Raw genomic sequence first — 22,514 nt, forward strand, 5'->3', positions numbered from 1 at the left:
TGAAACATATCGAAGTCAGTATGCTTAAGCACCTAATTTTCCTAATTACTCAGTTGATCATTTGATTAACGAAAACTTTGTGGTTGTGTATCGATAATCCTCGACACAAATATTGATCTTATAAACATATTATTACGGCAGGACACCAAGTGCGATCTTTCTACATAGATTTCTAAAGAAACATGCCTTATGCTTGGACACATTAACCCCTTACACTATAATTTACGCCGCAATAGTGCGTGTCATAATCTCTGGGTAAAGTTCGTTTAATATCAAGTTAAAAGAGGAACGAATTATCAATATCCCAACGTGATAGGACTGTCGAATAGTAACAGACACACACGAAAATAGGAATTCAAGTGATAGTGTCGTACTCTTCTCAATTATCACAGGAAACATATTTGTTGAACGTCTTACCGCAAAATATCATGATTACACGCCTTGAGGCAGCAATATGTTTCATTAGTATCTCCACTTCGGTCGGATTTCGCAAAGTACTGTAATCGGCCCGTATATTATCATAGAGTAATCTTAACTACGGTAAGAGAAGAAAATATGGAAATTAGTTCTGCGATGCATTCTGTTCGTAGTTAGAAGTTTCGGATATTCGATAAGAAATCGATCTTTTTTCAAATTCTGCGGTATAAAAAAGCTTGATCAGCGAGCATATTATTCGTAAAGAGAGAAGATCTGTGAAAGTAGCTTCAGAACGAAATATTTAGCTTTAAAATGAAGTGTACTTGTTGCCGCCACGTGAAGGGTTTCCGCTGTTGTCGACATTGAACAATGCCACTCTTGAAGAAGTCACAATTTCTCGCGAACTGCATGTAATTTCTAAAGGACTACGCCTAGTCAGAGCCGGTTTCAGTTTTCGAGACAGGTGGAAACGGTCCCCGGTTAGACCCTCGACGGCAATTGACGTAACGGTAACCCTCACGTGTTGATCACCAGGACCTTAGGACAGTCACCAGGACCATAAGAATAAAGAGTCATAAATTAACCCAGGGATTGTGGAACATCCTGCAGATTTTGATTTGCAGGATGAAACAAAATAGGCTGTGGGCGTTGCACAATCCAAAAACTGTCCAAAGTTCGGATTGGGCAGGACAAGAGCTTCGACGCCTCCAAGGAGGCGCGAAGAGGGTGATCTGGAGACTTTCTTTTGAGTCGGGACACAGGATCAGAACCAGAATTCGTTGTGTTCTTCAGTGGAACAATTTGGACATTGTTAATTATATCACCTTACAAGTGATCAGACCGCAATAATAACATTTCTCGGTAATTGTTAAATGTTCAGTATTGGTATTAATTTTATTGTTTGTTGAATAAATTGTCATTGTAAATCGAAATTAATTGATTTGATAAATAAACGACTCCGCGAACCCAAGGCGGAGTTAACAGTACTATAGATCTTTTCTTATAAACCTAATCGTATATTTCGTTCAAAAACAATTTCGATGCACCTTCTCTGACTTTTGAATAACTGACTAGCAACATTAAATCATAAATCTATACACGCTCAACGAGCTCTACCATGCTGTAAAATCTAAAAAGAAATCCATTTCGAGGATTAATTACTTACAAATGGAAAACTAAAGATAAAACCAACGTATCGAATAAAGAACAACGACAAAGGACAGCCAAACGTGAGTGTCATTACCAGGTTATTCACCGAAAACTCAGACGCCGATAGAACCGTGAACTAAAAGTTGTATAGTTAATTAATTTCTAATTATAATCTCTAATAAAAATAAATAGACATTTATCACCTGGAGTATTACACAACACAACATAATAAGAGCGAAAGTCGTCCTTCGAATCATTACAAGGATCGAGTCGTCAAAAGGCCATAGGCCAGCCATGCATAATAAGGTATAATAGGTAGAATAATGTCTTTGAAATACCTCCATCTCCCCATCCAATGCCGAAGAACGTCTGAGCGTAAAACAAGGTCCATCCTCCGACTACACCTCGGTATCATATTTTATTCACGTTATTTTGTCTTGAATTTCCGAGGCGTCACTTGCCCATAGAAATGCATTAACAATTCCTACAAATTATGTACATATCCGCTCGGAGTGGATCGATATAATGACTACCCGTCGCGGTTCTTTGAGAAAGATGAAAACAAATATAAAACTGCGACACAAAATGTTTTCATATTTCATTCAATTTTTCCAGTAAGAGGGTGTAAAATTTTTATTTGCCGCGTTGATTCTCAGTATTAATTTAGATGGTTCGCGGTGAATAAATCAATGTCATGTTGGTGCAATAGGTAAAGTAATGGTGCCGCATTCTAAAATGCGGTGAGTATATGGGCAAATGTTCTAAGAAATCACTTTCGAAAGAAGAAATACGTAGAAATGTATAAATAAGGTCTTTTACGGAACGGTATGTTAATTTTAATCTACTTTTATTGCCATTTTGACACGAAGTGTACGCTTAATTACCACACTATAACATGAACCTATATGTATACAATTTCCTGCGTAAGCTACGAAATTTATCTATTTATGAGTTTACTAAATGAAAAAGTTTTGTTTTTCTACTTGACATGTAGAAATGTTCAAATTTCTGACTCCACTTCATTATTCTTGACAGTTTACCTGTCAATCTACTTCGAATTTGTCGATAATAACACAGTTGCATTTCAAAACGTATTTATTATATCAATCGATCGTGATTCATTATAGTACATATCAATTTTTGGCTCATTATTTGGCACGTTTCTAGATCGCTTTTACCCTCGGTTCGCTTCTAGATTCTTCATTTTCACCGTTAGATGATTTATTAGAATTCCTCCATCATAAATGTATATTAATTATAACTTCAATTTCCGAAACTATCTTGTAAGCTCCACAATATTGAGATTCGTGTAGCATAACATTAAAGTAATATTTAGATTGGTGCATGTGTATTAACATGAAATGTTCATCGTATAGTTTATGTAACGATACGTGTATCAAATAAACGAGTGACTTATGAAATGTTCCGTTGCGTCGGGTATCGGCCAGGTAGCTGCGTGAATTTTCTTTCAAACTGTGAGGGGTTGTAAGGCCCTCTAACTGTCGCAGTACGCGGGTTTCTTGGCCGTCGCTCGCCAAATTAATATTGAGCGACTGATTCTAGTAAGTGTCGGAAGCTGTTTTCTGTGATACGATTTAATTATGATTTTTACGTTACGATGATCAAAAAACGAATGGTTCACGAAATGTTGAGCCTTGCGATTTCTGTGAGTTCACAAACGATTGAACTTCTCCAAGATACGATTTCTTCGAAGCTTACGCGACGAGTCGTTCCCGAAACGATGGAACTGAATATTTTTGAACGATGACTTCGAGTTTGCAGCGACGAGTGTTCGAAATTTCCGGAGCCCGCTTCCTTCTTGGCTCAAACCCCTTCCGAGACGCGATTTTTGGGGTTTGTCAATCGATTCGCGTTGACTTTTGGTCCCATTGGGCAGGAAATTCCTCCTTCACACACGATCATAGTGGAGGTAAAGTCCCAGGTCACCCTGGATGAGGGTGACCGAAGTTTCCTCCCCAAGTCGAAGGTCCCGTTAATTTTGCCGAGGAAAAAACGAGATTCCGGATTAAGACGCGTAGCTGCACGTACGTTCCAGCTGTTCTGTGGCTGTACTGTTCCACTAATTAGCGATGGACATTGTAGAGGACCGTGCCACCCGCGGAACAATAAAGCCCTTCGTTGGTCAACTCGGGTCTAGTGCCTTCGGTTTGTCAAAGCGCTCGTGTAATTTACGATGAAATTTGCCAGATGCGGAATATTCGAAGACTTTTTCGACAAAGTCAAGTTTCCGCATCTGGCCCCATAAACCAACAGAAAACCCCGAGCTGACCGAATGGAACTACCTAATAGTTGATACATTGATAGAAAAAGAAGCTATAGTATTATAAAAAAGTATATCATATGTTTAAATAATCATTAACAGAATATGCTGTTTATTTTCACCTTCAGTGCTTATTAGAAAGAAAACTGATAAGAAGATCTAATGCGTTAACAAGTAATTATTATAAATACCTTGTGATGAGAAATTTCTTTGGCAATTAGCTGCGAATTCGGTTACGTTAAATTTTTGGGACTTACCTGAAACAAAAAGGAACAATCGAGTTAGTAACAAAGAACTTCAATATAATTCCCTATTACGAACATACATTACACAGAAAACAGAAATTTCGCTGACCGCGTACTTACTTTCTAAACCGTTCGGAATAATTATCGTCGTAACTGATTCTCAAGAACTGAGAGACTTAACTGTCACCATTTTCCTTTTCATTTTTCTTCCCGATCTCCGGGTTGCTTTTACATACCTACTAAACTTATAAGTAATTTGAAACTATAAACCGGTTACGAATGGTTAATCATGTCCCAGGAATTGAGGGGTTACACCACCTTAACGGGCCACAAACAGGCGTTTTCAAGAATTTTTTACAGGAAATATATGGTGTAATGACCTGTTCGCCATGATTCAAACGTTTCTTGAACCTTTGAAAACAATTTTTGTTATATGTCCATGTTTATTTTTAGCAACTTTAAAAAAGTGGATTCAGCTTTAAAAAATCCGTCAAACCGGTACATGGTTCGGGGTAACGTCATTTTACCAGTTCTACATTATGTAAATAAGTACCCGGAATTTGTAAATAAAACTCAAATTGCTTATTTAATCATCCAAATTTATTTTGTCGCCTTCAAAGTAGAAACCATCAGAAGCAATACGCATACGCCAACGCTTCTCTCAGTCTTCAAAACGCTTTTCAAACGTTGAAGAAGGTAGCGCCTTCAGCTCCTTCTGCGAATTTTCTTTTATGGCCTCTACTGACTCAAAACGCCTTCCCCGGGGGGATAATTTAAGTTTCAAAAAAAAGAAAAAGCCACAGAGGGCCATATCTGGTAAATACGGTGCTTGTTCGATCACATTTGTTGAGTTCTTGGCCAAAAATTCGTGTACCAAGATCGATGTGTGCGACGGAGCATTATCGTGGTGCAGGACCCAAGAATTGTTTTTCCATAAATCTGACCGTTTCCGACGAATATTTTCACGCAAGCGTCTCATGACGCTCAAATAATATTCTTTATTTACTGTTTATCCATCTGGAAGGAATTCCGAATGAACAACAACACGATAATCAAAGAAAACAGTGAGCATGACCTTAATTTTCGAGCGACTTCGACGCGGTCTTTTAAGATTTGGTTCATTTTCAAAGCGATATTCCGACGATTGTTGACTTGCTTGCATATCGTCCTCATAAACCCATGTTTCGTCACCGGTTATGATGCGTTTCATGAAGGTAATCACTAGAAACTTGTGAAATCATGTCTTCAGCAACTGCTTTTCGATGTCCTTTTCGCAGAAAATTCAGCTCATTCGGAACAAGTCGTGCAGCGACGCGTCTCATGCTCAAAACTTTAGTTAAAATGTTATGCACGGACATGTGAGACATTTCCACTTCATGAGCCACCTTTAACACTCGGTCAACGATTATCGATGACCATTTTTTTTATCTTTTCGATGCTTTCGTCAGTCGAAACCATTGACGGTCGGCCGGCACGCGCCAAATCCTGCACTTCTTCTCGGCCCTCTTTCAATGCCTTGTACCATTGGTATGTTTGCGTTTTTGATAGGCACGACTTACCATAGGCTTTCTGTAACATTTTTAATTTCACACAAGAAATTTCGTTAGAAACGCAAAATTTAAGGCTAATTCTTTGCTCGACAGTTTTTTCCATCGCAAAAATCGCAGAGCACACTCGAGATCGACTGGTGTAAATAACTGCCGTGAACACACTGGTTGTCATATTGCAATCAAATTTACACGATTACAATGCAAGGTTGCCTACTTACACACAAAAATTTGTATCAATAGATGCACTGTGGGATTTGAAAGTGAGAAATTCCGGGAACATATTTTACACAAATGTATACCAATGGACATGGGGGAGACTAAAAGTGGAACAACATTCTAATACAAAAACAAATGTACGAAGAAATTGTTTTATTCCACGGTTCTGTTCCCTGGCAATTCATTAAATGATCCTCCCTAGTGTCTATTTTCAAGTGACGAATTACTTACCGCGCGACAAAGAATAATGACAGAGACTTGACAGACTTGACAGAAAGACTTCAGATTTCTAGTTTAGTATGTTTATTGTTAACCGTTAGACTGAGAATTCATTGCGTAAATGATGAACTTTAAAACACTGTTAATCTCAAGTACCACTAGAATAAGTAACAGACAAGGAATTTTGCATTATATAGCATGCTCACTATAACCGTGGATGACTCTGTGTGCCATTACTTTGTAATAATTAGTGTCATCCCCAATCATCGCCGTTAACAATTTTATTTAACTGAATATATAACAGTAAAGTACGAGAATGATGAACTCATCATCTGAAAAACAAATTATTTTAATGTAGAATTTTGTTCCGTAGCAGAATTGGACAAATTTCATAATAAAGAATACAAATTTCAAATTCATTCGTTAAGTAGAATCCATCGACAAATCATCTAGTTTACGAATGAATCCATAAATTTTATAAAATTCGGCTATTTTCGGTCTGTATACACATCTTGATGCGCAAATAATTACCGTCGCAAAGCCCTCGTAGGATGGAACAAATAAACCCGAAAGATTACACTCGCAAGTGATAGCACTTCTTCGCATGATCAGTAAAAGCATTTTCTGCATACTTAGCGGAGTGCGATACCACAACGTATTGTACCTGTTTTGATAAATAGTCACTACTTTCTATCTTCCTTCACGTATTATCGTTAAATATTGCATAAACCAATTGGAAAGACATATTCCGATGTAAGCAACAACTTGAACAGAATATAAACTCACGTGTCGATAAAAACATCCCTGCTATCGTCTATTACTTTTTGCCCATTGTAATTATTTATGAACATGATTACCAGCTGGATGACAAAAATCATGGGAGAAATGATAGCTTCCACTGGATGATTAAATTCCATCAAAACTAGAAAAGACTATCACACAATTTTCATGAAAAACAAATTTCAGGCTCCCTAAGTAATTTGCTGAAAAGCGCATGTAGCGGCCATTGTATAGCCACTACGCCTTTGCCAGGTTATGAATGGGAATGGAATGTAAGAATAGTTTTAAGCGTTCTATTTCTCCATTTTCCCAGGGCCTCGTGCGAGCCTGGTCGTCCTGTTAAATACTTGGCGGCCAGAGCCATACGAGGTACCTGTTTTCCTTCAAAGTTTCGCCTGAGCCTCGGACCACTCCGATCCGGGCCCAGGATCCTCTTGACTTTTATTACTCGCTTTTCACTCTAACTCAACTTTCCCTACGCTAATTTCCAGTTTCATTTTACCGTCTTTCTGTCCTATCTCTTTTTCTCTCCCTTTACTATTAGGGTACGGCTATACAGGGTGTCCCGTAAATAGTGTAAGAGCCGGAAATGTGGGGTAGCTGAGACGATTCTGAACAACAATTTCCTTTGCAAAAATGTCGGATGGAGCTTCGTTTTTGAATTATTAACGAAAAACACTGTCGAATCACGGCGCGCGCCTGCCGCGCGCTCAGGGCCGTCCGAACTAAGAGAGCCACCGTGTCGGGTAGGTAGCAAGATGTGCATCGGAGATACGTCAAGGAACGAATACAAATAATTAAAAATACTACCACTGCAACTGTTACCTCTGCGGATTGGATAAATCAGCCAGCTAAATCGAATTTATTAATTATTTGTATTCGCTGTTTCCAAGGAAGAAGGAATAAAATGTGGGAAGATGCTCTCGGAATTTTTAGGAAATTAATTCTTTGCACCTGAGTGACGCTTCTCGCCAGAGTGTGTTAAAATTAAAATAAGAATTATTTTCAGAAAATTAAAATAAATACGGTAAGAACCATTTGTAATCGTTTGTTATTAAAAACTGTACTGGAAAAGCAGACTGGATTTGTGCGTACCGAAACATTCTTTGCATGCAAGGGGTTAATAGAGAAATAATTGAAATTCGACTTACCCATTTACTAGCAAGTTGCTCTGTTGCGCTGACAATAAGGCCCGGTTAGTGCACTCCTGTCGATCACGGAAAGGTCGAAGACCCCAATAAAAATCAGCTGATGGGACGGCCCGGTCACTGCACCCGCTTCTTACCCCGAAAATGTAAAAGTGAAAAGTGCTAGTGACCGTGCTGTGAAGTGTTTTCGGGGTAAGAAGCGGGTGCAGTGACCGGGCCGTCCCATCAGCTGATTTTTATTGGGGTCTTCGACCTTTCCATGATTGACAGGGGTGCACTAATCGGCACTATTGCAACTTGCAAGTAAATGGGTAAGGCGAATTTCAATTAATTCTCTATTAACCCCTTGCATGCAAAGAATGTTTCGGTACGCACAAATCCAGTCTGCTTTTCCAGTACAGTTTTTAATAACAAACGATTACAAATGGTTCTTACCGTATTTATTTTAATTTTCTGAAAATAATTCTTATTTTAATTTTAACACACTCTGGCGAGAAGCGTCACTTAGGTGCAAAGAATTAATTTCCTAAAAATTCCGAGAGCATCTTCCCACATTTTATTCCTTCTTCCTTGGAAACAGCGAATACAAATAATTAATAAATTCGATTTAGCTGGCTGATTTATGCAATCCGCAGAGGTAACAGTTGCAGTGGTAGTATTTTTAATTATTTGTATTCGTTCCTCGACGTATCTCCGATGCACATCTTGCTACCTACCCGACACGATGGCTCTCTTAGTTCGGACGGCCCTGAGCGCGCGGCAGGCGCGCGCCGTGATTCGTCAGTGTTTTTCATTAATAATTCAAAAACGAAGCTCCATCCGACATTTTTGCAAAGGAAATTGTTGTTCAGAATCGTCTCAGCTACCCCACATTTCCGGCTCTTACACTATTTACGGGACACCCTGTATATACAGGGTGTTCGGCCACCCTTGGGAAAAATTGTAATGAAGGATTCTAGAGGCCAAAATAAGACGAAAATCAAGAACACCAATTTGTTGATGGAGGCTTCATTCAAAAAGTTATTAACAATTAAATTCAAAAATTTTAAAATGCTCTGGAAAAATGATTTTCGGTAGCGTGGGTCAATTGCAATCATTTTTGGTAAATAGGCATACCCCCGAAATCCTCCGCATTTGCGAGAAAAAAATTCAGTATGGGTGGAACTTTAAACGTTAATAACTTTTTAACGAAGCCTCCATCAACAAATTGCTATTCTTGATTTTCGTCTTATTTTGGTCTCTAGAATCCCCCATTAAAATTTTTCCCAGGGGTAGCCGAACACCCTGTATATTGAGAAGAGTTTTAAGAAAGAAAGTCAGACCGTGAGAGACGTTGTCAAGGTTCAGTCTGGGAAAGACGTCGTTGCATCGCCCAGTCTGCTTTAGAGACGCGTTCAGTGTCAATCTGTTAAAGACGTTTTCCTAGTTCAATACCATTGTAACATTAACTTACGTGTGGCTACGTGTTACCCACACCACCCACGGAAATAAACATTAATAATTGTGGGGTAGATTGTGGGTTTATCATTTGACCCCCCCAGCCCCCTCACGCATATTAATAAGTGTTTCGTGTACTTAAACTGTAAAATGCAAAGATCTGAAAGTACAAAAACTGTGTATAAAAGGATTCGAGTGTTCTAGTGTTAAAAGATATTCTGAAAGAAAATGATATTGGTACATGCAAGTAAGATTAGGTTGATGTTATTTTAGAATAATGAAAAAAGTATATAAAATAAAATAAAAGTAACTCTGGAAGAAATCGCCGCTTTTTATGTTTCAATAGTATATTTCGGACTGCTCTAGTACTCCACGATAAAAGTTACGATTTATGAAAACACGTGGCACAAGAAACGAGTTATGGGTTAAATTGACATCAAGGCATCGTAATATAGGAATTATTTGTAGAAAATTCCTCGCAGTTGGGAATCGAGGTATGAATGAGTGGCATGCAAGCTTCTTAAAAGAATAACGTTTATTAAATGACAAGAACAACTTAAATCGAACTCACGGCAATTCTCACAATTCACAACTCACAAAAAACCCACAAATACACACGAACCCACCCCCTTAACTCATTAAACTCATTCTCGACTCGCTAAAGCCTCTCTACACGCTCTGCCCGCTGTGCGCTTTTCCTACAGCATATATCCTTGTAGCAGCCATTGTATCGCCACTATACCCATGCTACAGTATGAATGGAATGGAATGGAAGGATAATTTTAAGCTTTCTATTTTTCCATTTTTCCAGAGACCCGGGCGAGCCTAGTCGCCCTGTTAGACACTTGGCGACCAGAGCCGTACGAGGCGCCTGTTTTCTTTCAAGGAGTCGCCTGGGCCTCAGACCACCTCGCACCGGGCCCGGCGAGCCTCATCACCTGTATTACTCTCTTCCGCTTGAACTAAACTTTCCCTCAATTAGATATTATCCAGTTTCGTTTTTCCGTCTTGCGGTCCTGTCTCTTTTTCTCACCCTTTTATATTAGAGTAAGAACGGAAATATATTCGGGTGAGTCGAAGGACAAATACTCAGTCTGTTAATCACGGTTAGTTAAATTTAGTCGGTTACGCCCAGTCTGTTAAAGACATCGTTGCTACTTGACTCGGTTAGATTCGGTCATTTTTCACAGTTCGTCAAATTCAATCAATTTCCACAGTTGGTTAGATTGCGGGGTAATATATTAATAAAAACCTACGGGTGGCTACATCTCTCACACAATAAATTTTATAATTAGAAGTAGCTAGTTCGATTGTCATTTAACCACCAAACACTTCATCCTTCTTCGAATTGATATTCTTCCACCCTATCTTTCATTCATTCGAAAAACGCATTCGCTCACACTTGCTCAAGTGTTCAGCCCCAAACACACTTCCTTCATCCCTCAGCCAATATTTCCAAAACACTTTGTGTTCGCTCTGCAATAGATTCAGTTGAAACATTCCTCAGCCATACAAATCACTAAACATTACCACGCCACATCCATTCCTGCAGTAAACGAATTCATTTCATGAAATAGATGCGAGCGTTGTTATCATTGTTCATTCATTATTTGAAAATAGCATTCGTCAAATCCAGCCTATTAAAATATTGTAGCGATACTTACACGATACATACTCAAAGCGAAGGATATTATGACCGTTATTATCGCTATTAAATAAGCAATCATCGCTCCTCCTACTGATTCCTCAATGACTCTGTGTTCATGTATATATTTGGTATGATTCGACAGATTGCCAATCGGTAAGCACGAAACAAAAATGCACGTTTAGCATTAAAGACTACAATGAGGAGTATTAAGAAAAATTTTAAATAAACGTTACCAACTTGATAGCTTTCATATGTATAATGATAGCTGCTCGAATGGTAGCGTGACTTATTTCGTTATGTTTCGCGGCATTAGGTTGTTTGTTTGCCTCGGCAACAGCATTTTTTATTCGATGGCTAAAAAAGTAAAAACTGATTATTTCTGGAAAACAGTCCATCGAACGAATGGTGTACCGTTTATAGAGTTTATAGAATAGTGTACCTAGTGATTTTGAATAGTCCACATACATAGTGAGCAAAAACAGCCAGCACCGATTCGGTGCATATTATCCCCAATAATCCCAATATACATGCCAATATGACATACGCCGATACAATAGTAACATATTTCTCATCAGTAATGAAAAATCCGAGAGCGGACAGATAATGTGGTTTTCTATCTTCTTCAGGTACAAAAATGTTTAATATGTTCGGACACGCTAATGTAAGAATGAGGCAAGATGTTGTAAAACAAGACACCGCTAGAATTCAGGAGAATCATTGTGTTAGTACAGTCTGGAAATAATCCTTATACATAATATGTACGAATGCGCGAAATAAATCTTCAAACTCATATCCGTGATTTTCACGCTCGAGGGATTTCGATATAGGCCGAGTTCGTCTAAGATAGTCACATGATTCATTAATACTTGATAAAAAAATGAAAAAAACTCGTATAATACTCTCTCTAGATTATAAAAAAAATATATTTTTGAAATGGCTTACTGGCGAAGGCTAGAATTATACGCCTTGATGCAGCAATATGATCCATTAGAATGCGTACTTCATCTGGATTTTGCAACGTTTCGATTTCAGCGTTTACATTCGCAAAACACATTCTCAACTGCAGTATCAGAACATTATTCAAACGTAATTTTGTCATTCTCTCTATTTGTAGGCAAAATTTTCGATTCGAAATCGATTGTTTTTTAAATTCTGCGGCATAAAGAAGCCTCTTTAACGAATATGTAATTACTTATGAAACGGGAAAACAACACGAATTTTGATCCGCAATATTCGTTGATCCTGTAGAGCTTATCATCTTAAACATAAATCCGCAATAAAATTTCTCCAATACCTTTGACCTTTGGAAAACATTAAATTTGATAAAAATGCATGTTTTCTGAGGAAAGTGAAGAAATATATGAAAACGAAACCCGCTGGAAGTTGAATGTGGTCTTTCTACAGCGTGTATTTATTACATATGGCATCAACGTTCAAAAAATTGCTGAAGTGTGAAACTTCACGCAGTATAAATACATTTTTACGAAAACTTCTATGTCTCTCTCTGAAACTCTTCTATATTTTAATTATAATTTCAACTTAGCATTTTTAATTAACGTGTAAATCCTCATATTGCTCAGAATCGTGCATCCTTATAAAAAGTAATAGCGACAACTCCCGTACTCGTCACCAGAGGCACCGCCGCTCTCTCACAAGTGCTCGATCAACTTTTCCGTTTTAATTTATACAGACTTCAATGTGACCTAACACCTAAAACAGGTCCTGGTAGAATTGTCATACTGTGATCAGCCCTCCAGTATAGTAAATACGTTTATTATTCCCTCTTACAACAAAGCCGCCACAGTGACGTTATTCAATAATTTTAAAAAAGATTTACGTTTAAAACGACCGATTCTACAAAGATCACATAGCGGATATTACAGGCCAGAATAAAAGTTCAAATTTGTTGAACATTGCAATGTGTAAAATAAACTTCCGAACGAAATACTGAAGTATTAAACCTTCACTCGTTATACTTAAAACCAAAGATTGGCGAACTTCTCCCTCACAGAGAGCCACAATAGTTCACTACAAGTTAAAACCCGTAACACCTCTACACAGTACATATAGAGTTAAATTCCTCATGCTTGAGTGGAACTGGATAATAGAAGACCAGGACCACTATGATCAAAATATTCAATTTTCTACCAAGTTCATAATTTGCCCTTTGACAGTTGGAGACTGCTTAATCTAACTTATGCCCTAATAGTTATGTTTGTAGCCTCATCGAAATCCACGATTCCGAACCACAATTGTTTTTCTTAACACTTGAACTTTAGAATTAATTTTTACAAGTCCCTAGTTAATGGCGATCAAGGTATTCAAGCCGTTGAACACGTAGTCGATTCGATATATGAAGAATTTGCAATGAATAATTTGATCGAAAACAACATCGATACCCCTTCTTCCATCTTGGAATAATCGATTACCAACGACTGATCATAAATCTATACGCGCATAAGGGACTCCATCATGCCGCAAAATTGAAAAATAAATCAATTTCGGGAGTAGGTTACTTACAGATGGGAAGGTAGTCATAAGACCGAGATATCGTATGACGAACAATGCCAAAGGACAACTGAATGTTAATGTCGTTAATATGTTGTTGAGCGTTATCTCGGCATTTGATAGAGTCTTCAACTGGAACACGTTTGATTGCTTAATTAACAGTTATGGACATCGCGAGTACCAATGACGAAGTCAATATAAGCTACTAGTATAACAGGCATGTTACTATGAATATTATTGTTATGTGAAAATTGAAATAAAAAAAAAATACATAGAGTGCGAGGGAGAGTACGGAATATGGTATCAATTTGTTAGGAAGGTACACGGACGAACTTGGTGCCAAACCAGAGAGCCGTAGGAGGGTGAATCGCCGTGAACGAACCCGATTCGAAATCGGGGAGGTTGGAATACACGTAGACGAACTCGATGCGTAATCGAGGAATCGCTAGGTTGTAAGAATTCGTATTTGGATTTAGGATATGTTAGTTGACCTCGTAACTTTTAATTATTAATTATAATATAACTCGAGCGTTAAAGTTATACTATTGTGGGTTCGTTTAACTAATAATAATCGCTTTATGTAATGATGGGTTAAAGTAGTTGAGTAACTCTGATATAATAATAAAACTATATGTCTATATATATATATACTATATACAGGGTGGGGCAGTAACTATTAGCACCTCAGATATCTTCGAAACTATAAGTTTCACAGAAATATTTGCTAAAGTAAATTGCACAGTACGAAGGGCGCTATTGGGTGGCGATAATAGTTTTTTTGCAGGTGGAGGTACTTCGGACATTTGAAGGTCACATCCATTTTTTTAAATGGATCGGTATGTTTTTGCTTCCGTATCACGATAGAGGATCTTAAAACGAGTTCAACGACCTATTACACAAGGTCATTGAAGGTCATAGAAAGTAGAGAAAGGCGATAATACTTACGGTTTTGGTAGTAAATGAAACATACGTATTGTCAACAGTAGAGGAATGCGTAATGCTTACCGTTTACTTTACTGAGAATAAACACTGCTTGAAGGACACTTTACTAGTTTGCAGAGTAAGATAAACATCATAAGATTAGTATCGATAAATCGGTCAATCCGGCACGATGTATCCGTTTGAAGAGCAGGTTGATATGCTTCTTATTTATGGCGAATGCCAACAAAATTATGTAAGGGCGAAAAACTGTATGCTGAACGATATCCACATCGGTCTCAGCCTTCGCGTCAAACATTTAAAAATGTGTATGATAAACTTAGGCAAACCGGTAGTTTAAGTGTTCGTAAAAGTGAACGCCAGAAACGAGTAATTAACGAAGAAATGGAAATCGGTGTGCTCGCTAGTGTGCCTAGAAATTTTCATATTAGTTAGCGACAAATTGAACGCGAATCTGGCATTAGTAGAAGGAGCGTACTTCGCATTTTGCACCGTCACAAATTTCATCCGTATCACGTTAGTCTTCACCAAGAATTGCATGGGAACGACTTCATGAATCGCGTTGAGTTTTGTCGATGGGCTATACGTCAGATTCAAAACAATGAGCTTTTTTTTAATACCGTCTTATTTACTGATGAAGCAACATTCACAAATCACGGGAATGTTAATTTGCATAACATGTGTTTGCGCAACGGCACACTGTCGCACGCCAACTTAATCTTGTGCAACTGCTTGGGAGGATAAAGCTTGGAGACTCCAATATGACGTATCTGCTGGAGAGGTCTTCGGTCTGTCCTCTCGTTCTCTGGTGTGGTTAGTTTGGCGTTTTTTCTCAATCTGCTCTCTGGGCCAAGGTTGCCCAAAGAGCTAGCCTCGCCATGGGCGTATCCAAGTCCATGGGAGGAAGCATTAGACGCTGATTGGTTTTCTATTATTGTTTCGCCGGCCAATCATTTTGGTGGCGAAGATGGTCGGTGGGAGGCGGCATGCAACGGTAGTTTTTAATAATTTTTGCGGGCCCGGGGTTTTTCCGCGAGGAGGAGACGGGCCCGGGCCAGCGCCTGGTGGCCAGATGCGTCACGCGGTACCTGGTCTCGGCCCTAACATCTGGCACCCGTCGTCGATACTATTGCAGGTAGTAAAGTCATAGAGCGACTGGATTTGAGGGCCATACAGATTTTAAGTGAATTTACTAATTAAATAGCCGCCTTAGGGGCATTAGGTTGTAAGCAAAGTCCTTGAATGTTTATAGAAGGTGTGATTCTACATCCGATGGCTTTTATGAGTTTACTGTTGCGCTGCAACATGCCGCCCCCTTTGAACGATCGCGTTCAAAAACGAAGAATGGTTAATAATGTACGCCGCGCGTGGTTCCCGATTGCAATAATATAAACGACTAATGATAATTTAAAGAACGCATGTATCGAAATGTATGACGACTTAGAACTAGAATTATGCTAAATTACGCAATCGTTAACGTGTACTATACGCAGATGGTTGCTTAATAATAATTTATAACAAAGGTTAACAACGATTTGGCAAAGGATTATAAGTCTTCGGTAGGCAATGGACATAGCCGAGTTATGCTTCGCTTGTATGTGCCGTGTGCTGTTTTCACCGTCACAACCCTTACAATTGAGTCACCACCGGGATGGAGATCTGTAATCCGCCCTAGTATCCACTTCATTGACGGTACGTGGTCTTCCTTCAGGATCACAAGATCTCCTATAGCGAGTGCTTTCCCGCGGGAAGTTCTCCATTTGCTGCGGGTGTTCAGCTGGTTAATGTATTCTTTGTGCCATTTTGCCCAAAAATGCTGTTTGACCCTTTGGATGTGTTGCCACATTGACAACCGGTTAGTGGCTATTTGCTGCAGATTTCTCTCAGGCATGCTCATTAGCGAATCTCCTATTAGGAGGTGGGCAGGAGTTAAGGCGTTTGTGTCGTTAGGGTCGGAGGACATAGGTGTTAATGGACGAGAATTTAATATCGCCTCGATCTCAATGACGTAAGTGTTTAAGTATTCATACGTGAACAATTGATCACCAACGATCCTAATTAAATGGTGCTTGAACGATTTCACGAGAGCCTCCCATAGGCCACCAAAATGAGGTGATCTTGGAGGCGAAAAATGCCAAGTGATTCCTTCATTTGACAAATAATTTAATATCTTTGTATTGTGTTCTGGCGTAGTCAATGCCCTTTGTATTTCCGAAAGCTCATTTTTTGCCCCTACGAAATTGGTTGCATTGTCTGAATAAATGTGTCTAGATTTTCCTCGTCGAGCAAAAAACCGTTTAAGACAACCTATAAATGCCTCCGTCGTCAAATCGGTAACTAATTCTAAATGCGCTGCCTTTGTTGCAAAGCAAACAAATACGGCTACGTACGCCTTAACCTTAGTACGGTTTCGGAATTTCTTTTCCTTAATGTATAAGGGACCGCAATAATCGATACCTACAGACTCGAAAGGCCTAGCTTGAACGACACGATTTTTTGGCAAATTTCCCATAATTGCGCTTACCGATGAGGGGCGCGCCCGGAAACAGGTAATACAATTTCGTATTATGTGCCGCGTGGTGTTTTTGCCATCGATGACCCAGTAGGTTTGCCTGACTGCGTTTAACGTGGTCTGTATTCCACCATGGTATGTCTTAAGATGGTTTTCCCGAATAATCAATTTGGTTATGTGTTGAGCCCGTGGTAATAGAATAGGATGCCTTTGCTGAAATTCTAGATCAGAATTATGTAGTCGGCCACCTACACGCAAAATACTCTGCTCGTCCACAAATGGATTTAAGTTTAAAATTTTGCTAGTTTTGCTTACATGGTTGCGCGTCTTTAAATCGTTTATTTCTATAGTGAAATAATGCTCTTGTACCATCCGTATGATACGGTCATGAGCGCGGTTTAATTCCTCGGCGTCCAAGGGCCCCCTTCGATCTGCCTTCCGCGTGGCGTTTGTATAAAAGCGAAGACAATAAGCTACTACCCGTTTCAATCGGTTTATAGTTGAAAAGCGATTAAATATATCTATCTCATGCGTTGTTTTGAGTACCGTAACGGGACGAAGTTCCGGAATATTCGTTAGTGGGATCCGAGTGACGGGCCATATCTTTTCTGTTTCGCGTAACCACAACGGACCTTGATGCCACCGCGGATTTTTCAACAACTCAACGGGAGTTTGACCTCGCGATATAGCATCGGCGGGATTGTCTAATGATGCGACATGAAACCATTCGCCCGGTTCAGTGTGCTCCTGTATTTTTGACACGCGATTTGCCACGAAGGTTTTGAGTGTATGTGGTGGCGTATTTATCCAGCACAGGGCAATTGTCGAGTCTGTCCAAAATCTTATGGAATTGAACTTTAACCTAAGCGCACCTTTTATGCTAGAATATAACTTGGTTAGTAAGACGGCCGCGCATAATTCTAGGCGGGGAATTGATACGGATTTGACGGGCGCCACGCGTGATTTCGATGCCACTAATTGCACTGTGATTGTACCATCAGGTCTGCACGATCGGATGTATACGCAGGCGCCGTACGCCTTTTCGCTGGCATCACAAAATCCATGTAATTGAATATCTGATGCCAGCCCCGCGACAATTTTTCGCGGTGCTTCAAATTTGGAAAGAAGAGGTAATTGTTGCTGAAATTCTTTCCAATTTAGATATATATCTTGCGGAACAGATTCGTCCCACTCCACATTGGCTTTCCATAAGTCCTGCATGACGATTTTCGCCTTTGTAATGACTGGACCGACTAGACCCAAGGGGTCGAATAATTGCGCAACGCTCGATAAAATAGATCTTTTAGTTACGCGAGAATGGTTCTTGTCAAAGGCAATGCTGTACGTGATTGTGTCGGTTGACGAGTTCCAATACACCCCGAGTGTCTTTACTAAATCGTTTGAATTTAACGCGTGATTGCTGTCCAGAGATCGTTCGGCAAGATCCTCAATCAAAGTCGGATCATTTGAAGACCATTTTCTTAGATGAAATTTTCCTAAATTTGTGAGTCGTATTAACTCATCGCGTAATTGAATTGCGTCTTTATATGTTGTCGCACCAGTTAATAGGTCATCCACGTAACAATCTTTAGTAAGTGCTATAGAAGCCAATGGGTACGGTTTACCTTCGTCCTCTACTAATTTATGTAGCGCTCGTATCGCGAGAAAAGGCGCGGATGCTGTGCCATACGTGACCGTGTCTAGCCTAAATGTTTGCAAAGGGTTTTCTTGCGTTTCGCGCCAAAGTATTTTTTGATATATCGCATCACGTTCATGCAGACGTACTTGGCGATACATTTTTTCCGCGTCCGCGGTAAGTACATAATTGTACGAGCGAAATCGAACTAATAACGAGAAAAGGTCGTCCTGTATCGTAGGGCCTATTAGAAGAGTCTCGTTTAATGAAAGACCAGTGCTTGTTTTCGCGGATGCATCGAAAACGACTCTGAGTTTGGTCGTTAAACTAGACTGCTTGAAAATCGCGTGGTGAGGCAAATAATATCCTTCGTTAATATTATCGATCTTCGAAATATCGGTCATGTGCCCCAACGAATGGTATTCCTGCAGGAATTTGGAATACTCACTCTTCAAACTAGCGTCTTGTTCTAAACGTTTTTCCAACGCGTAAAAACGTTTTAATGCTCCGCCGTAGGAGCTGCCCAGTTTGGTTTTGGACTGATTAAAGGGCAATCGTACCACGTAGCGCCCTGATACATCGCGTCGCGTATGAATTTTAAAATGGTCTTCGCACAATTCCTCTTCCTTTGACCGAGGTTTTATTGTGGCGCATTCTTCCATTTCCCAAAATTTGGCGAGTTGCTTGTCCAACGGTATGGATGACAAGTTACATTTCACGGATTTGGATGCAATACCCTTAGAACTGACCGCCCCCGATAATACCCATCCCAACGCGGTTTTTTGCAAGATAAGCGACGGCGCTGATAAGCGTATTTGACCCACGCGCATTAGCTGATAGAATAATTCCGCGCCTAATAGTGCATCGATTTTGGCTGGTTTATAATATTGGGGATCGGCTAGCGGCACATTCTTCGGCAATTGTACGTGCGAATGGCTAATTTGCTGCGAGGGCAGGTAGCCAGAGATTTGCGGTGCTACGTACAGCGTTATTTCGGATTTGTAAGCCGAATGTTTTGAGGCAATTATTGCCGTCACGGATGTTCGTATGCGTGTCTCTAGTTGATTAAAACCGGATACCGGTATATCTACATTGGTTTTTGATAATCGCAGTTTTTTCGCTAGATCGGTTGTAATGAAGTTTACCTGAGATGCAGAATCAAGTAAAACTCTGCACTCGTGGAAGGTACCTTCAATGTCGGATATAAAAAGGCACGCGGTCGACAATAGAACCTCGGATGGGAGACAAGCGGTCAACGTGGTTCGTGATTGCTCCGCGGGAGCCGATGTCGAAGGCGTTATTGTATTACTGTCGTTATTTTCTTCCCGGTGCAGCAAAGTGTTGTGTTTTCGATGACATTTCTTGCATGTGCTGGAATAGCACGCGGTGCAAGACTGCCCGGATTTTAAGCAATTAATGCATAATTTAGCGGTCTTTGCCGCATTGAATCTATTGTCCACGGAAAGGTTTAGAAACTTCTCACAGGATTGTATATAATGGCCTTTAGTGCAGATCGGACATTTAACCTTTGCTTGAGCGGTTATGTAAGTTTGTCGCGTGGTCTTGACTCTATAATCCTGAATCGCGGGCTTCTGGTACTGTCTTACATTTGACTGAGTATGTGCCGCTTCAGGCGAGTTTGCAAGAGTTGTAAGAGCATCGTCGCGCGCAAATTTGGACAGAAAATGCAATAATTCCGCGAGGGTCGGCATGGCATCATCGTCTAAAGACCGATCCCAATGACGACGCGTAATTTTGTCTAATTTCGCGGTTACTACATAGACTAGGATTTCGTTCCACGCTTCTACCGGAATCTTGATGGCTTTCAACGCGTTTACGTGCTTTTCAGTAGCTGTGATCATGGATCGTAATGCTACTGGGCACTCCTTCGTCAGATTGGGCAATTCAAACAATGACTTTAAGTGCATTTGTATTATTTTTCGCGGTTGATTGCAACGTTTAATCAGCATTGTCCACGCGACCGTATAATTTTCATATGAGGCGTTCAGTGTATTTATAACGCCCGCAATTTCTCCGCGCAGAGAATGTTTCAGATAATGGAACTTTTGCACGCCTAAAATATCTTCATTTTCATGTACCATAGCCTTAAACGTATCGTAAAAACTTTGCCATTCAAGTAAATTACCGTCAAATGTCGGTAAGTCTATACGCGGTAATACGACGCTGGCATTCGTAAGTGTCTTAGCTTGATCGGATGTTGTACTCGCGGATTTTTTATTGCTATTCTGTAGATTGTCAAGAACTTCCGCGCAGGCATAATATGAGCTTTCGAATTCCACTATACTATTTTCATAATCTCCCGTTTCGTCTACGCGCGCTAATTCGAGGTGCAATTTATTAAATGAATGATAGACCTCTTCAAGTTTGGCTTTCTTTATGCTTATTGCGGTGGAACTTATGGAGTCGTTCAACGAATTTCGTATACGCGTTAATTGCGCCTTCACGTAAGTGCATTGGCGCCTAAGGGTTTTGATTTCTTCTGCCATGATATCTCAGCGATATTGACGAAGGGATTCAAGGACGAGAATTGAGTATAGCAAGGATGTGAATAGGAGATTCAGAGCTTACCGCACGATGAGAATAGCAGCCTTCCTCGGAGATGCTGCGATGTTCGATGAAGTCCTTGCCTTCCGCTTGGGCGTCAGTCGACGGAGCCTGGCGGTAGCGAGTCACAAAACCGCTGCCTTGTGTTGATGCCTGCGTAGCTCTGCGTCACAGTCCTGATGTTCCCACCGAGAATTGACAATACACTATTGCCAGGAGTTGTCACAGATCACAAGTCACTTGATGCTCTGCCAGAATGGCGCCTTGCTTGGACAATATTCGGTATCCCTTCGGTCGTCTCGAAGGGAGTCTGCGTCCAATGATGACCTTGTGGAATGCTCCAGAAGATGGATTCCCTTTGGCCGAAATTCGCTTGAATCTGGTTACAGACCGATGGTTTCCTCTTTGCAGAGTTTGCGGAGTTCCTTGCTGATATCCGGCTCGAAGGACCAAAATGTTTGCGCAACGGCACACTGTCGCACGCCAACTTAATCTTGTGCAACTGCTTGGGAGGATAAAGCTTGGAGACTCCAATATGACGTATCTGCTGGAGAGGTCTTCGGTCTGTCCTCTCGTTCTCTGGTGTGGTTAGTTTGGCGTTTTTTCTCAATCTGCTCTCTGGGCCAAGGTTGCCCAAAGAGCTAGCCTCGCCATGGGCGTATCCAAGTCCATGGGAGGAAGCATTAGACGCTGATTGGTTTTCTATTATTGTTTCGCCGGCCAATCATTTTGGTGGCGAAGATGGTCGGTGGGAGGCGGCATGCAACGGTAGTTTTTAATAATTTTTGCGGGCCCGGGGTTTTTCCGCGAGGAGGAGACGGGCCCGGGCCAGCGCCTGGTGGCCAGATGCGTCACGCGGTACCTGGTCTCGGCCCTAACATCTGGCACCCGTCGTCGATACTATTGCAGGTAGTAAAGTCATAGAGCGACTGGATTTGAGGGCCATACAGATTTTAAGTGAATTTACTAATTAAATAGCCGCCTTAGGGGCATTAGGTTGTAAGCAAAGTCCTTGAATGTTTATAGAAGGTGTGATTCTACATCCGATGGCTTTTATGAGTTTACTGTTGCGCTGCAACAACATGCATTTATGGGCAGCGGAAAATCTACATTGGCTGCGACAGGTTGAACATCAAAAACAATGGTCTGTGAATGTATGGTGCGGTATCATAGGTGATAAAATTATTGGACCTTATTTTATCAATGGAAATTTGAATGGCAACGTCTATGCTAATTTTATTAAGGATACATTGGGTCTTTTGCC

The 22,514-nt window shown here is 40.3% G+C and overlaps 2 protein-coding genes across 4 annotated transcripts in view; both read right to left on the reverse strand.

The window, feature by feature from the left end:
* Positions 1–22,514, reverse strand: part of LOC143345741 (mannosyl-oligosaccharide 1,2-alpha-mannosidase IA-like) — an 831,836-nt gene that overhangs the window by 143,594 nt on the left and 665,728 nt on the right. The window lies entirely within an intron of this gene.
* LOC143345621 (uncharacterized) lies at positions 6,359–21,192 on the reverse strand. The gene is made up of 8 exons (XM_076772968.1): positions 16,234–21,192; positions 13,611–13,730; positions 12,033–12,150; positions 11,530–11,788; positions 11,324–11,444; positions 6,864–7,009; positions 6,609–6,741; positions 6,359–6,409 (listed from the first exon to the last, which is right to left on the reverse strand). Exons 1-8 carry the CDS (start codon positions 21,190–21,192, stop codon positions 6,359–6,361), a joined length of 5,907 nt encoding a protein of 1,968 aa, XP_076629083.1.

The sequence above is a fragment of the Colletes latitarsis genome, chromosome 9 (assembly GCF_051014445.1).
Source record: "Colletes latitarsis isolate SP2378_abdomen chromosome 9, iyColLati1, whole genome shotgun sequence".
Taxonomy (NCBI): Eukaryota; Metazoa; Arthropoda; class Insecta; order Hymenoptera; family Colletidae; genus Colletes; species Colletes latitarsis.

Coding starts and splice junctions, on each gene's coding strand:
- LOC143345621 (XM_076772968.1), bottom strand. CDS start 21,192: ATGGCAGAAGAAATCAAAACCCTTAGGCGCCAATGCACTTACGTGAAG. Junction 11,445..11,529: donor GGACTATTCAAAATCACTAG/GTACACTATTCT, acceptor TTACTTTTTTAG/CCATCGAATAAAAAATGCTG. Junction 7,010..11,323: donor ATATGAAAGCTATCAAGTTG/GTAACGTTTATT, acceptor ATTGTGTGATAG/TCTTTTCTAGTTTTGATGGA.